The 17,765-nt window shown below is 46.8% G+C and overlaps 2 protein-coding genes and 1 long non-coding RNA gene across 4 annotated transcripts in view; 2 read left to right on the forward strand and 1 right to left on the reverse strand.

The window, feature by feature from the left end:
- MTREX (Mtr4 exosome RNA helicase) overlaps window positions 1-3,884 on the reverse strand; it is a 67,180-nt gene extending 63,296 nt beyond the window's left edge. For both annotated transcript variants that reach the window (XM_064140709.1, XM_064140708.1), the window contains exons 1-3: window positions 3,515-3,884; window positions 3,019-3,147; window positions 882-948 (exon numbers count right to left, since the gene is read on the reverse strand). In XM_064140709.1, the coding sequence (XP_063996779.1) occupies window positions 882-948; window positions 3,019-3,147; window positions 3,515-3,615 (297 nt within the window). In that variant the 5' untranslated portion in view covers window positions 3,616-3,884. The remainder of the gene's footprint in view (window positions 1-881; window positions 949-3,018; window positions 3,148-3,514) is intronic.
- A 145-nt stretch (window positions 3,885-4,029) lies between these two features.
- Window positions 4,030-17,765, forward strand: part of DHX29 (DExH-box helicase 29) — a 36,675-nt gene continuing 22,939 nt past the window's right edge. The window contains exons 1-5 of the mRNA XM_064176731.1: window positions 4,030-4,252; window positions 6,201-6,274; window positions 6,991-7,104; window positions 15,850-15,979; window positions 16,316-16,458. Of these exons, the coding sequence (XP_064032801.1) occupies window positions 4,066-4,252; window positions 6,201-6,274; window positions 6,991-7,104; window positions 15,850-15,979; window positions 16,316-16,458 (648 nt within the window). The 5' untranslated portion in view covers window positions 4,030-4,065. The remainder of the gene's footprint in view (window positions 4,253-6,200; window positions 6,275-6,990; window positions 7,105-15,849; window positions 15,980-16,315; window positions 16,459-17,765) is intronic.
- LOC135193191 (uncharacterized) lies at window positions 7,768-9,542 on the forward strand. The gene is made up of 2 exons (XR_010309132.1): window positions 7,768-7,948; window positions 9,172-9,542. It is a non-coding gene; the product is annotated as an uncharacterized LOC135193191 (long non-coding RNA).

The following is a 17,765-nucleotide window of genomic DNA, read 5'->3' on the forward strand; positions in this document are numbered from 1 at the left end:
TCTTGGAGCAGTGTAGGTCATCATTCTGGTAGACAAAAGGGTGACCATGAGCCAGTGATGTGCCCTTGTGGCCAAGAAGGCCAGTGGCATCCTGGACTATATTTGGAAGGGTGTGGCTATCAGGTTGAGAGTTCTTTTTCTACTCCACCCTGTCCTGGCGAGGCTGCATCTGGAATACTGTGCACAGTTCTGGGCCCCTCAGTTCAAGGACAGGTAACTGCTTGAAGAGTCCAACACAGAGCCACAAAGATGACTGAAGGTGTGGAACAGCTGCTGACAGAGTTGGATTTCTTTAGCTTGAAGAAGAATGAGGGGTGACCCCATTCATGTTTCGAAATATGTAAACAGCGAGTGTCAGGAGGACAGGGACAGGATCTTCTCAGTGATGTCCAATGATAGGACAAGTGACAGTTGGTGCAAGCTGGAGCACAGGAGGTTCCGCATGAGCATAATTTCACTGGCAGAGCACTGGCACAGGCAGACCAGAGAGGCTGTGGACTCCTCCTTTCTGGAGACATTCAAAACCCATCTGGATGCCTTCCCCTGTGGACTTGGTGATCTATGAGGTCTCTTCCAACCTTGATGATACTGTGATACTGTGATAGTCTAAGTGATGCTGTTTTGACATGGTTTTTCAAGGTACTTTCCAACCTCTAACATTCTGTGATTCTGTGTGCTTAATGACATGGTTTAGTTGTGGACTTGGGAGTGCCAGCTTACAACTGGACTTGATCTCAAAGATCTCTTCTGACTTGAACTATTCTATGATTACATGATGTACTAAATACAAATGCAATAAGCAATATTGTTTTACTGGCACTAATATACACAATTCCATGAAACAAGGCTCTACTTTTCATATGCTTTTACACTGCACTCACCTCATGTGTACAGCCTTCAACAGTGTCCACAGCTTGCACCTTTACTCGAGGCATGAGGTCTGCCAAACTAAAAACATATGAGTTAGGATGGCCAAAAACGTTATTTAAAAATCCTGTTATGTTTGTAAATTCAAAAATACTGAGCCTGTATTACAACTGCAACATTAAAATAAATGTACAAATTTTAAACAGACAAGTGGCAGGCTACTATCCGGACTAAGAAGCCAGCAAGTGTTAAAAAATTGCTACTGTATAATATAATCTATTTTAGCTCCTGTTTAGGTATTTTTAACACCTTAAAAACTTGCACCACAAAACCACACTTGGACTTCATCTGGAATTTAGGAAAAATTCCCATATAAATTCAAATGACAATTTAGATCATAATTGTGTCTGATAGAAATTAGTAATACCTCATCCAGAGAGAAGTGTAAGAAAACAACAAGCAATTTTTTTTTTACTTCCATAGCAGAGTTTTTCTGTACTGTGAGCTACGAGGTATACACGTGCATTGGATATCTCTGGATTAATTTTTATTAAACTTTCTAATAATTTTCTAAACTAGCACAAAATTAAAATTCCCAAGAATCTCTTAAGATACACTAAAGTGAAAAAAATTCGTGACTCTTCATTCTGTTTTCAAAACCCCTCATAAAACCCATGATGAAGTTCTGGAAAGACAGAGAGATATGTAGATTCTAAAGCACAGAAATGGCATTCTGGCTTTCCTGCACATGTTGACATATAGGTCCACACTTTAGATTCCAAAAGTTTACATGCCTCAAAAGCCTTGTTTCTTGTCTCCTTCATCAAATTGTTCTTGCTGTACTCCAAGCCAATTATGTCTTACAGTGGCAAGGTACACAGCAAGCCTGCCTCCTCTCACACGCCTGAAAATAGCACAGTGGCTTTGATGAAAAAATATTGATCCATACGCAGTAACTACAAAGACAAGAACACCTGGTGTAGTCAGCAGGAGCAGGGAGGTCATTCTGCCCCTGTACTCTGCACTGGTTAGACCACACCTTGAGTACTGTGTTCAGTTCTGGGCCCCCCAGTTTAGGAGGGACATTGAGATGCTTGAGCGTGTCCAGAGAAGGGCAACAAGGCTGGTGAGAGGCCTCGAGCACAAGCCCTACGAGGAGAGGCTGAGGGAGCTGGGATTGTTTAGCCTGGAGAAGAGGAGGCTCAGGGGTGACCCTATTGCTGTCTACAACTACCTGAAGGGTGGTTGTGGCCAGGAGGAGGTTGCTCTCTTCTCTCAGGTGGCCAGCACCAGAACGAGAGGACACAGCCTCAGGCTGTGCCAGGGGAAATTTAGGCTCAAGGTGAGGAGAAAGTTCTTCACTGAGAGAGTGACTGGCTACTGGAATGGGCTGCCCGGGGAGGTGGTGGAGTCACCACCCCTGGAGCTGTTCAAGGCAAGATTGGACATGGCACTTGGTGCCATGGTCTAGCCTTGAGCTCTGTGGTAAAGGGTTGGACTTGATGATCTGTGAGGTCTCCTCCAACCCTGATGATACTGTGATACCTCATGCTGCAGTTGCCTGTCTGTAACAATATTTAACAAATAACTAGCTGAAGCTGCAAAAAACAAGTTCATATGCAAATTCATCTCTATATGAAAACACTGTACACCTACTTACATCAATTCATAGAATCAGAATCATGGAATCAGTCAGGGTTGAAAGGGACCACAAGGTTCACCCAGGTCCAACCCATCTGCCACAGGCAGGGACACCCTACTCTACATCAGGCTGCCCACAGCCTCATCCAGCCTGGCCTTAAACATGTCCATGGATGGGGCTTCAAATCACCTCCCTGGGCAACCCGTTCCAGGCTCTCACCACTCTCATGCTCAACAACTTCCTACTCAAGTCCAGTCTGAACCTACCCATTTCCAGCTTCACTCCATTTCCCCTAGTCCTGTCACTCCCTGATAGTCTAAAAAGTCTCTCTCCAACTTTTTTTGTAGCCCCCCCCTTCAGATACTGAAAGGCCACAATAACGTCACCTCAGAGCCTCCTCTTCTCCAGACTGAACAGCCCCAACTCTTTCAGTCAGTTTTTCATAACTGGCATATAACTAACCAGTACATCTTGCTATAACTTCCCTACACATTACAATGGGTACTTACTTAACATCATCTGATACATCTTCCAATTTTGGCTTCTTGCCCAAAACAGCATCTTCAGCACTATTGACCTCAACTTCTCTTTTGGACTTCCCTATTGCATCTACCGAAGACTTCTCCTCCAATCGCTTTCTGCAATACAGATAAGAGTAGAAACTTAAAATATGCCTCTTTACGTACATAGTTTCTGAAAATAAATCAAGTGTCCAACGGGCAACTGTGACCACACTGCATTCAGGGTACACCCTGGGGAACTTGCCACCCTAAGTTTTCCAGCGTCTCTCTGGATAAGCATACCCCCAGATTCCCCCACCGCGCGCGGGCAGCTGCAGCTCTGGCACCAATGATTCCAGGGAAGCGTGTCCCTTTAGGCTGCACCGACTCCCCAGTCCTGAGCGTTTCAGCAGCTCAAACAAGCTGGCAGATGCCACGCCAAACAGTGCGACTTAATCCTCAGCGTCCAGACCCCCGAAATCTCGGGCCCCTGCAGCGCTCTCACCCCGGTCTCTTGGAGCCTTCGGTGGTGCCTGCTTTAGTCTTCTTAGTGCCGGAGTTCCCCTCGAACACGTCGAAAAGCTCGTCTCCAAAGGCGTCCGCCATCTTCCCCACCGCTCCCACAACGCCACGCTCGGAACGGCCTCCTTCTGTCCCCGGATCCTTTTCGCCCCTACGCTGGCGCCACACACTGGGAACAAACGCAACCTCCTTCCACTCTCGAGCACCGCTTCAAGCACGACTCGATCCCAGTCCCGATCCCAATCCAAATCCAGGCGGCACTGGAGCACAGCAGGCCTGTCGCCAGCACACTACCCCTGAGGACGCAGCCGCCGCATAACCCGCCACGGGCGGCAGTGCCCTTTGTCCCGGAACTTTTTCCGCCAGGCCCAGAAGGCCTCGCGGCGGCACGGTCTGCTCCCTCCAGCGCTGACCGGTGAGAGACGACGGGCGGTGCCAAACGAGTGACATTGGCCAATAGGGAGGGAACGGGCGGTCCCAAGCGCGGTTCCCGGATTTAGGGAGCGGGCCGGTTCCGGTGTAGGAAGGGGAGCCATGGGTGGCCGTAACAAGAAGCAGCGGGCAGGTAGCGCCGCGCACACCGCTTCTGCAGCAACTGCTGCCGCCCGAGCTCGAGCCGCGGCCGGCGCTTCTGCTCCTTCTGCCGCCACCGCCGTGGAGGTGGGTAGCAGAGCGCAGCCGCGTCTGCCGTCTGCTTCCAGGGAGCCGCGTGTCAAGCAAGGTACGGGGTCCTGCGGCGTAAAACAGCCCCGGGTAGAGTGCCACGGGGCAGCTGTGTCTTTGAGAGGAAGAATCCTAGCGGCTGGAGAGTGAGCCAGCTACGCGGAAGCGCATGGAGGAGAGTCTTAGTGAGGGATCCACTGTGGGCGCCGCCTGGGGACTTGAGCGTCCCGGGAAAGGCCTGCTGGCAGGCTTGGTGTTACTGAGCATAAAGAACAGCACCTGAAATCCTCACACGCGGGGCTCGTCAGGCCTGGCTGTAGGGCCGACTAACTTCCTGGCATGTCTCCTAGCAGCTGAGCCTTGTTTAGCTACAAAAAAATGTAGCTTATTGGGAGTTCTCGTGAAGCAAGTGTTGGCATTGCAGTTCTTCAGGAATAAGGTTCTTACGTAAACGTCACATTCTAGATGTGCTGAAAAACAACGTAGTACGGATTTAGGAATTTTTTTGGTAGTGTGCTGGTTTGAGGCTCATTAGGATATTCTGATGAGAGAATTTAGATCATTGGTAGTAAAAAGAAAATAACGATGAAGTCTGTATCATTCACTGGTTTGCTAAAAGGGATAGAAAGCTGAGTGTAAACAATTTGGCACTTTTTGCTTGGCTGAAAGATAACAAGTAAGCTTTGCTGTCTGAGAGAGGCTTTGAGCCCCTTCTGGGCTTCTTTGTTTGTCCAAGATGGAATTTGGATTTCTGCATTATTTCTAAATTATGTATCATTGTAAAGATACTGTGTATATATATATATACATATTTGTAAATTTAATTTAGCCATAAAGATAACTTCATCTTACTTCCAAGCTGTGTGAGGTGGTCTGGTAAACTTGTAGTGGGAGGGGAAGTTCCTAACCCACTAAATGTGTCATTTAGAAAGCCATTCCAGAGATTGAGACACTTCAGCAGGGTCGACCAAGCTGAGAGATGGCTGTTCTGGGTGCAGCCTGGGAAACTAGTGTTCTGCAGTGCTATGAGACGTCTGTTTTCAATAAACTGACTTCAGCAGAAACAGTTCTTGTGTTGCAGACTACAAGCAAATCTTGCAATGGCCAGGCCATTTGAGCATCCAATGTGTGATGGTTTGAGTGTTGCCTACCCCACCACTCTTATGAAATCACCCAGACTAGTCTCAGCCAAGCTGGAAGTTAAGGAAATGAAGCCTTATTTACAGCATAGCACAGTATACAGGCAGATATTTACAATATTTGCAGCTATATACAAGTTAAAAAGTAATACAGGAACACAACACTCCTTGCCTTAGGTGCAAGGTGAGTTTGGAGGATTGGCCAGGGGGATTAGAAAGCAGAAGGATTAGTTACACAGCAAACAAGACATGGAGAAAAGTACAGGCACCCAGAGACATGCAGCAACTGTATAAAAACAACAACATAAATATAGATAGCATCTCAGCAAGCCTATTGAGTGAAGTATACATCGCCACTGTTTCTTTTTCACCACTGTTTCTTTTCTTCTATAATCTAATTCTGCTCACCAAAATAATCCAGCTAGTCTCAAACTAGCACACAATGTTAACCCAAAGTTGCAATTCATTAATTTAAACTTCCCGAGCCTATTCATGTACTCTGTTTTCATAAATTTGAGCTCTGCTGAAAACAATTTCTTGTGTCTCCCACTCCTCCCACACCATGGTGCTCAATCTTTAAAGGAGACTAGCCTCCTGCTCTCCCAGATTTTCTGCTATGGTCAAAAATCAGTCCCATCTTCTGTCTTACTTTGTTTATAAAAAGTTGTATGACTTTTTTGCTATTGCTGGCTTAAGACTCCTTCTATACTGCTGATTGTTTTTATTGTTATGCACTTGTATGTTTCTGGTAAACTATTGTAATATTTGCATGACCTATCCTGTGTTTTATTTGGTTTGCACTAGCTACTGTACACAATGTTCTCTGGTATTCTCCCTATGTAATTAATGGTTATCTCCAATTTGCAGGTCCAAAAACTTACAGTTTAAGTTCATCAACAGATTCCAGTGCTGCAGCAAATCTAGATAAATCTGTTCTGAAGGCAAGTATCTTCACCGTGTAAAACAACTTTCAGCTTCATACTACTCTTCTAGCTGAATAAATGTTTTTTCAGTATTATGTCATGCAGGTAAACTACTTTCAAGTAGTTTAGACTTCGACTGTCCTGAGCTTAATATGTTTGGCATTTTGAGTCTGTTTTAAGTAACAGAACAGGAGGAAGTCTATATTTTATGTAACATGTGATGCGTTGCATGTAGGATTATGAAGAGTTTGGTCCTCAGCTGTGTATGTGGATCAGCAGAAGTTGATGGAAGAATACAGATTCTATGCAACAATCTCAATAGCAACTAAAGCTTGGTTCACGACTAAAATTTTTTTTTTTTTTTTTTAAGGAGAGTCACAAATTCTATCTTGATCACGTTTTACAGCATTCATTGTAAGCAGAGGAGAAACGCCTTGTTCTTTCCAGGAGATTTTTCTTTTCTTTGTGGTATTTCCCTTGACCTACTAAACTTCTATGGAGATGTGAGTGGGCCTTCTGTGTAATAAGGAACAGACTGTTCTATTTCAAGTAAAGGCATACATTTGCAAAAGTGAAAAGTGCCCCTTTGATAAGAAGTGTTTTTTGGTCTTAAGGAAACTTGGAAAAGTTCATATTTGAGTGGCACAGATTTCTGCGTTATTTTTTTTCTGTAGCTGTGAAGAGCATTGATTTGTCATGTTTTGCTGTGTAACAACTGATTTTTCTCTTTGCAGGTAATGATAAATGGTAATTTGGAGAAAAGGATTATTGATGTAATCAATGACCATAAAAAACAAAATGATGACAAAGGAATGATTTCCAGAAGACTTACTGCTAAGAAGCTGCAGGTAGAATTCAAAATATTTTCCATCAACCATTGCTTATTTATAGACTCATAGGATGGTCTAGGTTGGAAGGGACCTCAAAGATAGGCAGGGACACCTCCCACTAGAACAGGACACTCGAGGCCTCATCCAGCCTGACCTTGAACACCTTCAGGAAGGGAGCATCCACAGCCTCCCTGGGCAACCTGTGCCAGTGTCTCACTGGTCTTGCTGCAGCCCAGCACACAGTTGCTGTCTGGGCTGTGCTCACATTGCAGCCTCATGTTGAGCTTTTTAGCACCCCAGACTCCCAGGTCCTTTTCCTCAGGGCTGCGCTCAGCCATTCACCCAGCCTGGAATTGTGCTTGGGATTGAGCTGACCCAGGTGCAGGACCTTACACTTGGCCTTACTGAATGTCGTGAGGTTGGCCTGGGCCCACCTCTGCAGCCTGTCCAGGTCCCTCTGGATGGATCCCTGCCCTCTAGCAAGTCGACTGTGCCACAGAGCTTGGTGCCATCTGCAAACTTACTCTAAACAGTTTCTTTTTTGTCATTGTGTGACACTATACTTCTGCAGGTAATACAAGACAGTTTATCACGCTTTACATTAATTATTAGACAGTGGAATCAGCAAGTGTGCTTGTTGGAGAAAATATGTGTTTCGGAGCCTTCTGACAGGAGGGAGAAATAAAAATCAGGATATTTTTGTTTCTTACATTTTTCATTCCACGTAGCGGAGGAATTGCAGGCTTATCTTTCTAACTAGAAAATGCATTCTGCGCAGAAGCTGGAGTGTAGATTTATCACAGAAACATTCCAGTGGGAAAAGACCCTCGGAATCATCAAGTGCAACTGCTATCCCTAATCTGTAAGGTTCACCCTAAACCATATCTTCAAGCACCACATCCAAAGAACTTTTAAACACTTTCAGGGTTGGGGCTCAACAACCTCTCTGAGCAGCCCATTCCAGTACCTGACCACTTTTGCTGTGAAAAAATGCTCCTAATATCTAAATATACCCAGTCACAGCTTGAAGCCATTCCTTCTTGTTCTGTCACTATTTACCTGTGAGCAGAGACCAGCAGCAGCTTCTTCACACCATCATTTCAAGTAGCTGTATCCAGCCATGAGGTCTCCCTCAGCCTCCTCTTCCTCAAACTGAACAGCCCTGGCTCCTTCAGTTGTTCCCCATCAGATTTACTCTCCAGACCCTTCCCCAGCGTCGTTGCCTTCCTCTGCCCTGGGTCCAGCACTTCCACATCCCTCTTGTAATGTGGTGCCCAAAACTCAGTGCAACACTCACCAGAGCTGAGTACAAGGGGACAATCACCTCCCTGCTCATGCTGGACACAGCATTTCTAATCCCAGACAGCTTGCCTTTGGCTTTGTTTGCTACCTGGGCCTACTGCTGGCTCACATTGAGTTGCTTGTCTATTAGAACCCCCAGGTCCCTTTCTGCCAGGCAGTTTTCCAGCCATGCTGCCCCAAGCCTGTAGTGTTGCTTGAGGTTGTTGTGGCCTAAGTGCAGGACCTGGCATTTAGCCCAGTTGAAGGTCATCCTGTTACCATTGGCAATGGATCCAATCTATCCAAGTCCCTCTGTAGAGCCTCCCTACCTTCATGAAGACCAACACTGCTACCTAACTTGCTGTCATCTGTGAACTTACAATACTCATGCCCACGAGGATGATTGGGGGAATTGAGCATCTTCTCTACAAAGAGAGACTTAAAAAATCTAGGGCTGTTTAATTTGGAGAAGAGAAGACTGAGAGGAGATCTAATCAATGTATACAAATATCTTAGGGGTGGGTGTCAAGTGGAGAGGGCCTATATGACAAGGAGCAGCAAGTATGAACTGGAACACAGAAGGTTTCATCTCAACATGAGGAGAAACTTTTTTACAGTGAGGAACACTGGAACAGACCGCCCAGAGAGGTTGTGGAATCTCCTCTGGAGACTTATAAAACCCACCCGGATTCATTCCTGTGTGAACTATCCTAAGGTATTGTGCTTTTTGGCAGGGAGGTTGGACTGAGTATCTGAAGGTCCCTTCCAGCCTCTAAGGTTCTGTGATTCTGTGTTTCCATCAAGGTCATCAGTAAAGATGTTAAACAGAAGTCCCAACACTGAGCCCTGAGGAACACTGCTTGTGCCTGGCATCTATCTGGATTTAACACCACTGACCACTACCTATTGGGCCTTTTTGCCCAGCGGTGCTTTATTCAGCAGAGCTGTGTCCATCCAAGCCATCAGCAGCCAGTTTGGTCTTGAGAATTCTGTGGATAACAGTGTCAAAAGTTTTTCCAAAGTCTAGGTAGACAGTATCCACAGCCTCAACCATTAGTCACCTGGTAATAAAAGGAGATCGGGTTGGTCAGACAGGACCTGCCCTTCATGAACCCCTGCTGGCTGGGCCTGCTCCCCTGGTTGTTCCCTCTGTGGTGTCTAATGGTGCTTGAGGTGCTCTGCTCCATGGCCTTCCCTGGTACAAAGGGTGCACCCTGAGGTCTGTAGTTTCCCAGACCCTCCTTTCCTCCTTTCTTACAGGCAGGTGTCACATTTGCTACCCTCCAGTCTATTGACAACTCACTAGCCAGGACTGCAGGGAAATCATGGAGAGCAACTTGGTCAGCACATCTGCCAGCTCCTTCAGCACCCTTGAGTGCAGCCTACCCAGCCCCATTGACTTGTGTGAATCTAAGTGCCATAGCAGATCCCTAACCACTGCCTCATTTATTATGGTGACCTCACTCTGATTCCCCTCCCTGACTTCTAGTTCCTGGGGCTGGTGTCCAGGGAGCTGTTGGATCCACTGCTAAATGCTGAGGCACAGTAGGCATTGAGCACCTCAGCTTTCTCATCCTTAGCCACTGTTTCCCTCTGCATCCAGAGGGTCTAGCCTTTCCATTCCTTTTACCCACAAGGCTACTAGCCTTCACACCAGCTGACGTACCTTCTCCTGGATCCTCTTCCCTTTGCATTATGAGTTGAGCAGACTTCTGAAGCTCCTCAACCACAGCAGAAGGCTTACCCTGCTCTAGTTTATCCCCATTGTCATCTGAGCTATCTTGACCCCCAAGGCTAGCTGCCATTTTTCTCTCACATGGTGGTGGAGCTGAGTCTGAGGCAGAGGGACCCTTTCCACAACAGCAACTGCAGCCGGCTCAGCAGAGACAAGCGGGGCTAAGGCAAGAGCAGCGGAATTAGCAGGCTCGATGGCATTAGTGGGCTCACCCTCCAAGTACCCTGCCGCATCCTCCGGTACTGCTTCCGGTCCCCTGGTTGCAGATGAAAGAACCTTTACCTCAACAGCCCCTCTAATGGCAGATGTTCCGGTGTCAGTGACCCTCCTACAGATCAAAACGTTCGAGCTGCATTTTCCACAAACCCGTTCCTCAACTTTATACGTCTGAGGGACTTTGCCATAGCTCACACCATCTGCTGCCAGATCCAGCGCTGCCACTGCAGCCCTTTGTGGCTGCACTTCTGCAGGGGTTCCATCGCTTCTACCTTTACTTTCCTCCGTTCTATTCAGTACGAACAGGAACCAGATTGTTTCGTGCTCCACGCTTCAGGGTCAGTGGGGTACAGGCCATGTCCATTTTTTCTCCTTTCAAAGGTCCTGAGGCAGGACGTTGTGCTGCTCTGTGAGCGATCCGTCTGCCTGGTGCCATGTCCTTCCCTCCCCCGCTTTGGTCGCAGGCTGTGTCTTTAACCCCTAGCTCCCTGTGATGGTTTGGGCGTTAACCCGCCCCCCCACACTTTTGGAATTGCCCCAGCTAACTCAGACAGCCTCTGGGAATATAAATGAAGCTATTTATTTTGCAGCAGCAAATATACAAGCAACTATTTACAATATATATAGTTATATACAGAAATATACAAAGGATAAACAATACAGAAGCACAACTCCCCTCCCAGAAACCTGAGTCCCCAGGAGGGGCTCTCAAACCACCCCAACACCTCCTCTTGCCCTCTCAACCTTACCCCAGTTCTCAGAAAGAAGAGAGGTGCAGCCAAGAGGTTAGGGAGCAAGGTTAGTGGCAGCAAGGTTAATGAGATGTGACTAGGTCTGAAGGCAAAGGCAGAATGAAAGACAAAATGGAGAATGTTTTACTTCTTCTTTCCAGAGTTCTCAGCGTGACTGAGCGAAGAGACACAATTGTTTTCATTTCACTGCCCATTATGTAGTTCTTTTACCAAAACATTCTAGCTTGCTTCTGTCACGGAAGGTAGTTTGGGAGGTTGTGGGGAAAATACGCAAAGGCTCACTTGTATAGTTCAAGTGATTTATTGCTCAAACACGGAGATCCCCCCTCCCGAACTAAATTCCCCACGTGAATTCTTTTGATCTGAGGTTGTAGAATAACATTTCAGAAAACAGCAAATAAAGGCGAGTCTGTGATTTCCTTAGAGTTCTTTTGAGTCTTTAAAGTTACTCAGTCTTTAGGTAGAAGTCTTTTCTTTGGTTTACTCACGATTCAGCAGTTCAGATTAGCAGGATTCAAAGTTTGGGTGGTGTCCCTTTGTTCGTCAGGATCGGGCCTAAGCGGCTTCAGGCCTCTGCGGGCCCCTCGTCGGGCAGGGCCGATCTGGAGTGAGAGGTCACCGGGGCAGGAGCGAGGCAGGCAGGCAGGCGAGCGAGCTCCCGATCCAGGAAGGCACACCATTTTTATAATGTTTCAAAGAGGTGTATCCCACCAGTTCAGGCTAATTTTACGTTATTCTTACAGATTGGTACAAAGTTACAATCAACTTGCACAATTGGAGAATTCTTACCAAAACAATTTCTAAGATCACCCCAAGCTTGTCCCACACCAGGTGTTGAGCGGGCATGAGAACTGCCGTTCCCCCTAACCAAAACAGTGGCCAGCGTGCCTGGGAAGCAAGGCCGAATAGTTCCAAAACAATAGCCAGCGTTTACCTTTTATCTGTACTAGGAAGAGACTTTCTCATGGGACTGAAGGATTGTTTTGGGTTTTACGATGCTCTTGGCATTAATGTGAGACACTAGTACTTTCACAACAGGGAGGCCTGCTAAGGGCTTCTGCTACTCTCCATGACAGCTTCAAACTAGCACACTCCCTGATATTGCCTCCAGAAAAGGTAAAAACCTCAGTTATAGCCTGTTTGTTCCTGCATCTCTCTCATCTCCAAACCACAACCAGACCTACAATAGCAGCCAGAAACATCAAGTTCAAACATATTAGGCAGGCCGCTGGGTAACTCAGCTCTTCCAAATAACTCCTAGTCTCTGATAACAGTATAACATATGGCACACCCTCAGCGACATTGCTAAACCCTAAAACATTCCTAACAACATCTCCAACCTTTGCTAACCCAGACTTTACCGAGTTCTAGACCATCTTAGCGAAGAACGAATACACCTGGTAATGCACCATAGTGGTAAAACACTGCTGAACTGATAAAGTCAAAACTGAGGCAATAATAGGCCAAAATATACCAAACAAAAAAGTTTTTCCCTGATGCCCTTATCCTGATTATCAATCAAAAAAAAAAACAAAAAACCACCAAGATCGTGCCCCACGTTGGGTGCCAAAATTAATCTCCTGGGTTAGGGTGGATCTCTCCCTCTGGGAAAATAAACTCACCACAACATAGAGTTTTTTTGAAAGTCAGGGAAAGATTAAATTGTATTTCTTATAGTGTAGGTATAACAGTATAAAGGAAGATAAACTACTAGAGAAGAAAACAAAATATAAATCACCTTAGAATCATAGAATCATAGAATCAAACAGGTTGGAAGAGACCTCCAAGATCATCGAGTCCAACCTATCACCCAGCCCTAGCCAGTCAACTAGACCATGGCACTGAGTGCCTCATCCAGTCTTTTCTTGAACACCCCCAGGGACGGTGCCTCCACCACCCCCTGGGCAGCCCATTCCAATGGCAAATCGCTCTGTCTGTGAAGAACTTCTTCCTAACATCCAGCCTATACCTACCCTGGCACAACTTGAGACTGTGTCCCCTTGTTGTATTGCTGGTTGCCTGGGAGAAGAGGCCACCCCCCACCTGGCTACAATGCCCCTTCAGGTAGTTGTAGACAGTAATAAGATCACCCCTGAGCCTCCTCTTCTGCAGGCTAAAAAGGCCCAGCTCCCTCAACCTCTCCTCATAGGATTTGTGTTCCAGGCCCCTCACCAGCTTTGTTGCCCTTCTCTGGACATGTTCCAGCACCTCAACATCTTTCTTGAATTGAGGGGCCCAGAACTGGACACAGTACTCAAGGTGTGGCCTGACCAGAATTGAGAACAGGGGCAGAATAACCTCCCTTGTCCTACTGGCCACACTGTTCCTGATGCAGGCCAGGATGCCATTGGCTCTCTTGGCCACCTGGGCACACTGCTGGCTCATCTTCAGCTTACTATCTATCAGCACCCCCAGGTCCCTTTCCTCCTGGCTGCTCTCCAGCCACTCAGTCCCCAGCCTATAGCGCTGCTTGGGGTTATTGTGGCCGAAGTGCAGAACCCTGCACTTGGCCTTGTTAAATCTCATCCCATTGGCCTCTGCCCACCCATCCAGCCTGTCCAGGTCCCTCTGCAGGGCTCTCCTACCTTCCAACAGATCAACACCTGCTCCTAGCTTGGTGTCATCTGCAAACTTACTGATGCTGGACTCAATGCCCTCGTCTAGATCATCAGTAAAGATATTGAACAGGACTGGGCCCAGCACTGATCCTTGGGGAACACCACTAGTGACTGGCTGCCAACTGGATGTGGCACCATTCACCACCACTCTCTGAGCTCTGCCATGCAGCCAGTTCTTGATCCAGCACAGAGTGACTCTGTCCAAACCATGAGCTGCCAGCTTGGCTAGGAGCTTCTTGTGGCAGACAGTGTCAAAGGCTTTGTTGAAGTCCAAGTAGACTACATCCACAGCCTTCCCCACATTCACCAGGCGGGTAACCTGATCATAAAAGGAGATCAGGTTGGTGAGGCAGGACCTGCCCTTCCTAAACCCATGCTGGCTGGGCCTGATCCCTTAGCCATCCTCTAGGTGCTTTGTGATGGCACCCAAGATGACCTGTTCCATGACCTTGCCTGGCACTGAGGTCAGGCTCACAGGTCTGTAGTTTTCTGGCTCCTCCTTACGACCCTTCTTGTGTATGGGAATCACATTGGCCAGCTTCCAGTCTTCAGGGACCTCTCCAGTGAGCCAGGACTGCTGATAAATGATGGAGAGTGGCTTGGCCAGCTCAGCTGCCAGCTCTCTCAGCACCCTAGGGTGGATCCCATCCGCTCCCATGGACTTGTGAGGATCCAAGTGACTCAGCAGATCCCTTACTGCTTCCTCATGGATTAGAGGGGGACTGTACTGGTCCCTGACTCCATCCACCACTTCAGGAGTCCAGCTGTCCTGGAGACAACCTGTCCCACTAGTGAAGATTGAGGCAAAGAAGGTGTTAAGCACCTCTGCCTTTTCCTCATCCTTTGTCACTATGTTCCCCTCTCTATCTAGTAAGGACTGGAGGTTGTCCTTGGCCCTTCTCTTGCCATTCATATATTTAAAGAAACACTTTTTATTTTCCTTGGCAGCCGTGGGCAGCCTGAGCTCCAAGTGGGCTTTTGCCTCTCTAATTTTTCCTCTACAAGACCTAGCAGCCTCCTTGAACCTCTCCTGGGACACCTCTCCTTAAGGGAGATGGGGGAGGGGTCATGCTGTGAGGAAGCAGCAGAAGCAGCAGCAGCCAAAACAGCAGCCGGGGAAGATAGGCAGGCGCAGCTCAAGCAGCAGAAGCCAGCAAAAGAGGGAGAGCAAACTGTGCTTCTAGACATTAAGCTCTTGATGCTCCAATGAAATTATGTTAACGTATCTGTTGTTGCCGTTACACAGCCTATCCCGGGAACATTCACCTCTCTCCTATGTCTGGGCTAGAAAAATCAGCTCAGGTGGCCACAGGGTCCCAATAGACTTTGCCAATCAGACTCCTGAGCAGGCCAAAGTTTGCTCTCAGGAAGTCCAAGGTGACAGTTTTACCAACCGCTCTCCTTGTTTCCCCAGTGATAGAGAACTCAACAATCTCCTGATTGCTGAGCCCCAGAAGATCTCCAGCCTTTACTTCTCTCACAAGTTCTTCCTTGCTCACAAGAAGCAGGTACAGGAGAGCCCCTTCCCAGCTTGGCTCCCTCACCAGTTGTGTCATGAAGTTCTCCTCCATACTACAGAAACCTCTTGGACTGTTCTCTCTCTGCTGTGTTGTATTTCCAGCAGATACACGGGAAGTTGAAGTCTGCCCTGCAAACAAGGGGCAGTGATTGTGAGACCTCTCTCAACTGTTTATAAAACATTTCATCTACCTCTGCATCCTGGTTGGGTGATCTAGAACAGATTCCCACCACCATATCACTCTTGCTGACCTTACTTCTGATTCTTATCCATAAGGACTCAACCCTGTCTTCACCTTCATTCATGTGGTTTCATGTGTCCCTAACACCGAAGGCCACTCCACCACCTCTTCTTCCTTGCCCTTCTCTTCTGAAAAGTTGACTGTAGCACTCCAGCTGTGGGAGTCATTCCACCAGGTTTCTACGGTGGCTGTCACATCATATGCATACGTATGTATTTACAATTGAAATATTATAAACTTCGTATGCAAAACAGGATTTTCTCCTCAGCCTGCTGATCTGCTAATTTATGCTATGTACCTCCACATAACACCAGTTATCTGATATGTGTGAAACAGGAGTTTACAAGCCTATATTGGATTGATAGATCAAATGCTAATACTATGTGACTTCCTATTTGTAGGACGTGTACATGGCTTTACAAAGGTTCTCTTTTAAGACTGAGCATATTGAAGAAGCAATGAAAAATACACTTTTGTATGGTGGTGATCTTCACTCAGCACTTGATTGGCTTTGTTTAAATCTTCCTGATGGTAAGTATGATTATTGAGAATTAATGACTTTTTAACAGCAGAGTAGTATGGCCTGCTCTGGCATGAGAATGCTTCATAGTAGAAATTAAATACACTGTTTTGTGAAGAACGATGGTCATCACAGTGCTGCTGCTGACTGGGTTATTTTACTGGTGTATAAAAGCTTGTAGACCTGTTCTTCCAACAAGCAAATGTTGGCTTATCCTAATGCTCAAGCCTACCTTTATTTCAAGCATGCTGTTTGTTTTCTGTCCTTTTAGTTTGCTCTCAACACACTTTAAAAGATTTTCAGTAGTTATTATTCATATGTCCTGTGACTTGTTTTTTATTTTGAAGATGCCTTGCCAGAAGGCTTTAGCCAGCAGTTTGAAGAACAGCAACAGAAACCTAGAGCAAAATTTTGTTCTCCTGTATCACAGCATGAGCCTTCACCTCACTTCATAAGTAACAGAAAGAAAGCAAATAATCCTGAAACTAAGGTAAGTTCAGAAAATATCATAGAATCATAGAATAGAATCATAGAATCAACCAGGTTGGAAGAGACCTCCAAGATCGTCCAGTCCAACCTAGCACCCAGACCTATCCAGTCAACTAGACCATGGCACTAAGTGCCTCATCCAGTCTTTTCTTGAACACCTCCAGGGACGGTGCCTCCACCACCTCCCTGGGCAGCCCATTCCAATGCCAATCACTCTCTCTGTGAAGAACTTCCTCCTAACATCCAGCCTATACCTACCCCGGCACAACTTGAGACTGTGTCCCCTTGTTCTATTGCTGGTTGCCTGGGAGAAGAGGCCACCCCCCACCTGGCTACAATGCCCCTTCAGGTAGTTGTAGACAGTAATAAGATCACCCCTGAGCCTCCTCTTCTCTAGGCTAAACAACCCCAGCTCCCTCAGCCTCTCCTCATAGGGTTTATGCTCCAGGCCCTTCACCAGCTTTGTTGCCCTTCTCTGGACACGTTCCAGCACCTCAACATCTTTCTTGAATTGAGGGCCCCAGAAATGGACACAGTACTCAAGGTGTGGCCTGAGCAGTGCTGAGTACAGGGGAAGAATAACCTCCCTTGCCCTGCTGGCCGCACTGTTCCTGATGCAGGCTAGGATGCCATTGGCTCTCTTGGCCACCTGGGCACACTGCTGGCTCATCTGCAGCCTACTGTTGACCAGTACCCCCAGGTCCCTTTCCTCCTGGCTGCTCTCCAGCCACTCAGTCCCCAGCCTATAGCGCTGCTTGGGGTTGTTGTGGCCAAAGTGCAGAACCCTACACTTGGCCTTGTTCAGTATCATCCCATTGGCCTCTGCCCACCTATCCAGCCTGGCCAGGTCCCTCTGCAGGGCTCTCCTACCTTCCAACAGATCAACACCTGCTCCTAGCTTGGTGTCATCTGCAAACTTACTGATGCTGGACTCAATGCCCTCGTCCAGATCATCAATAAAGATATTGAACAGGACTGGGCCCAGCACTGATCTTTCTATTTACCTGGGGGAAGAGAGGATGAAGTTTCCTAAATACAGAATTTGCTTTGGATTACATGATTTGTGTGAAAAACATCTAAAAATATGGTACACTTAACAATTCTCATCCACATTATTTTAACTTCAATAGAATGGTCATCTGAAGGTAGTATTTATCTCATGGGAAGTTAGAGGATTCTTATTAATAAAGTTGTGGTAAAGCACAACTGGAATAGATTCACCCTGTTTGTTTCCAAATGGCACTCTTTATGTACTTGGAATGTTTTTGATACCTGATGTGTGGCGATTGAATCTTAGAGTTAAATAGA

The sequence above is a fragment of the Pogoniulus pusillus genome, chromosome Z (assembly GCF_015220805.1).
Source record: "Pogoniulus pusillus isolate bPogPus1 chromosome Z, bPogPus1.pri, whole genome shotgun sequence".
NCBI lineage: Eukaryota > Metazoa > Chordata > Aves > Piciformes > Lybiidae > Pogoniulus > Pogoniulus pusillus.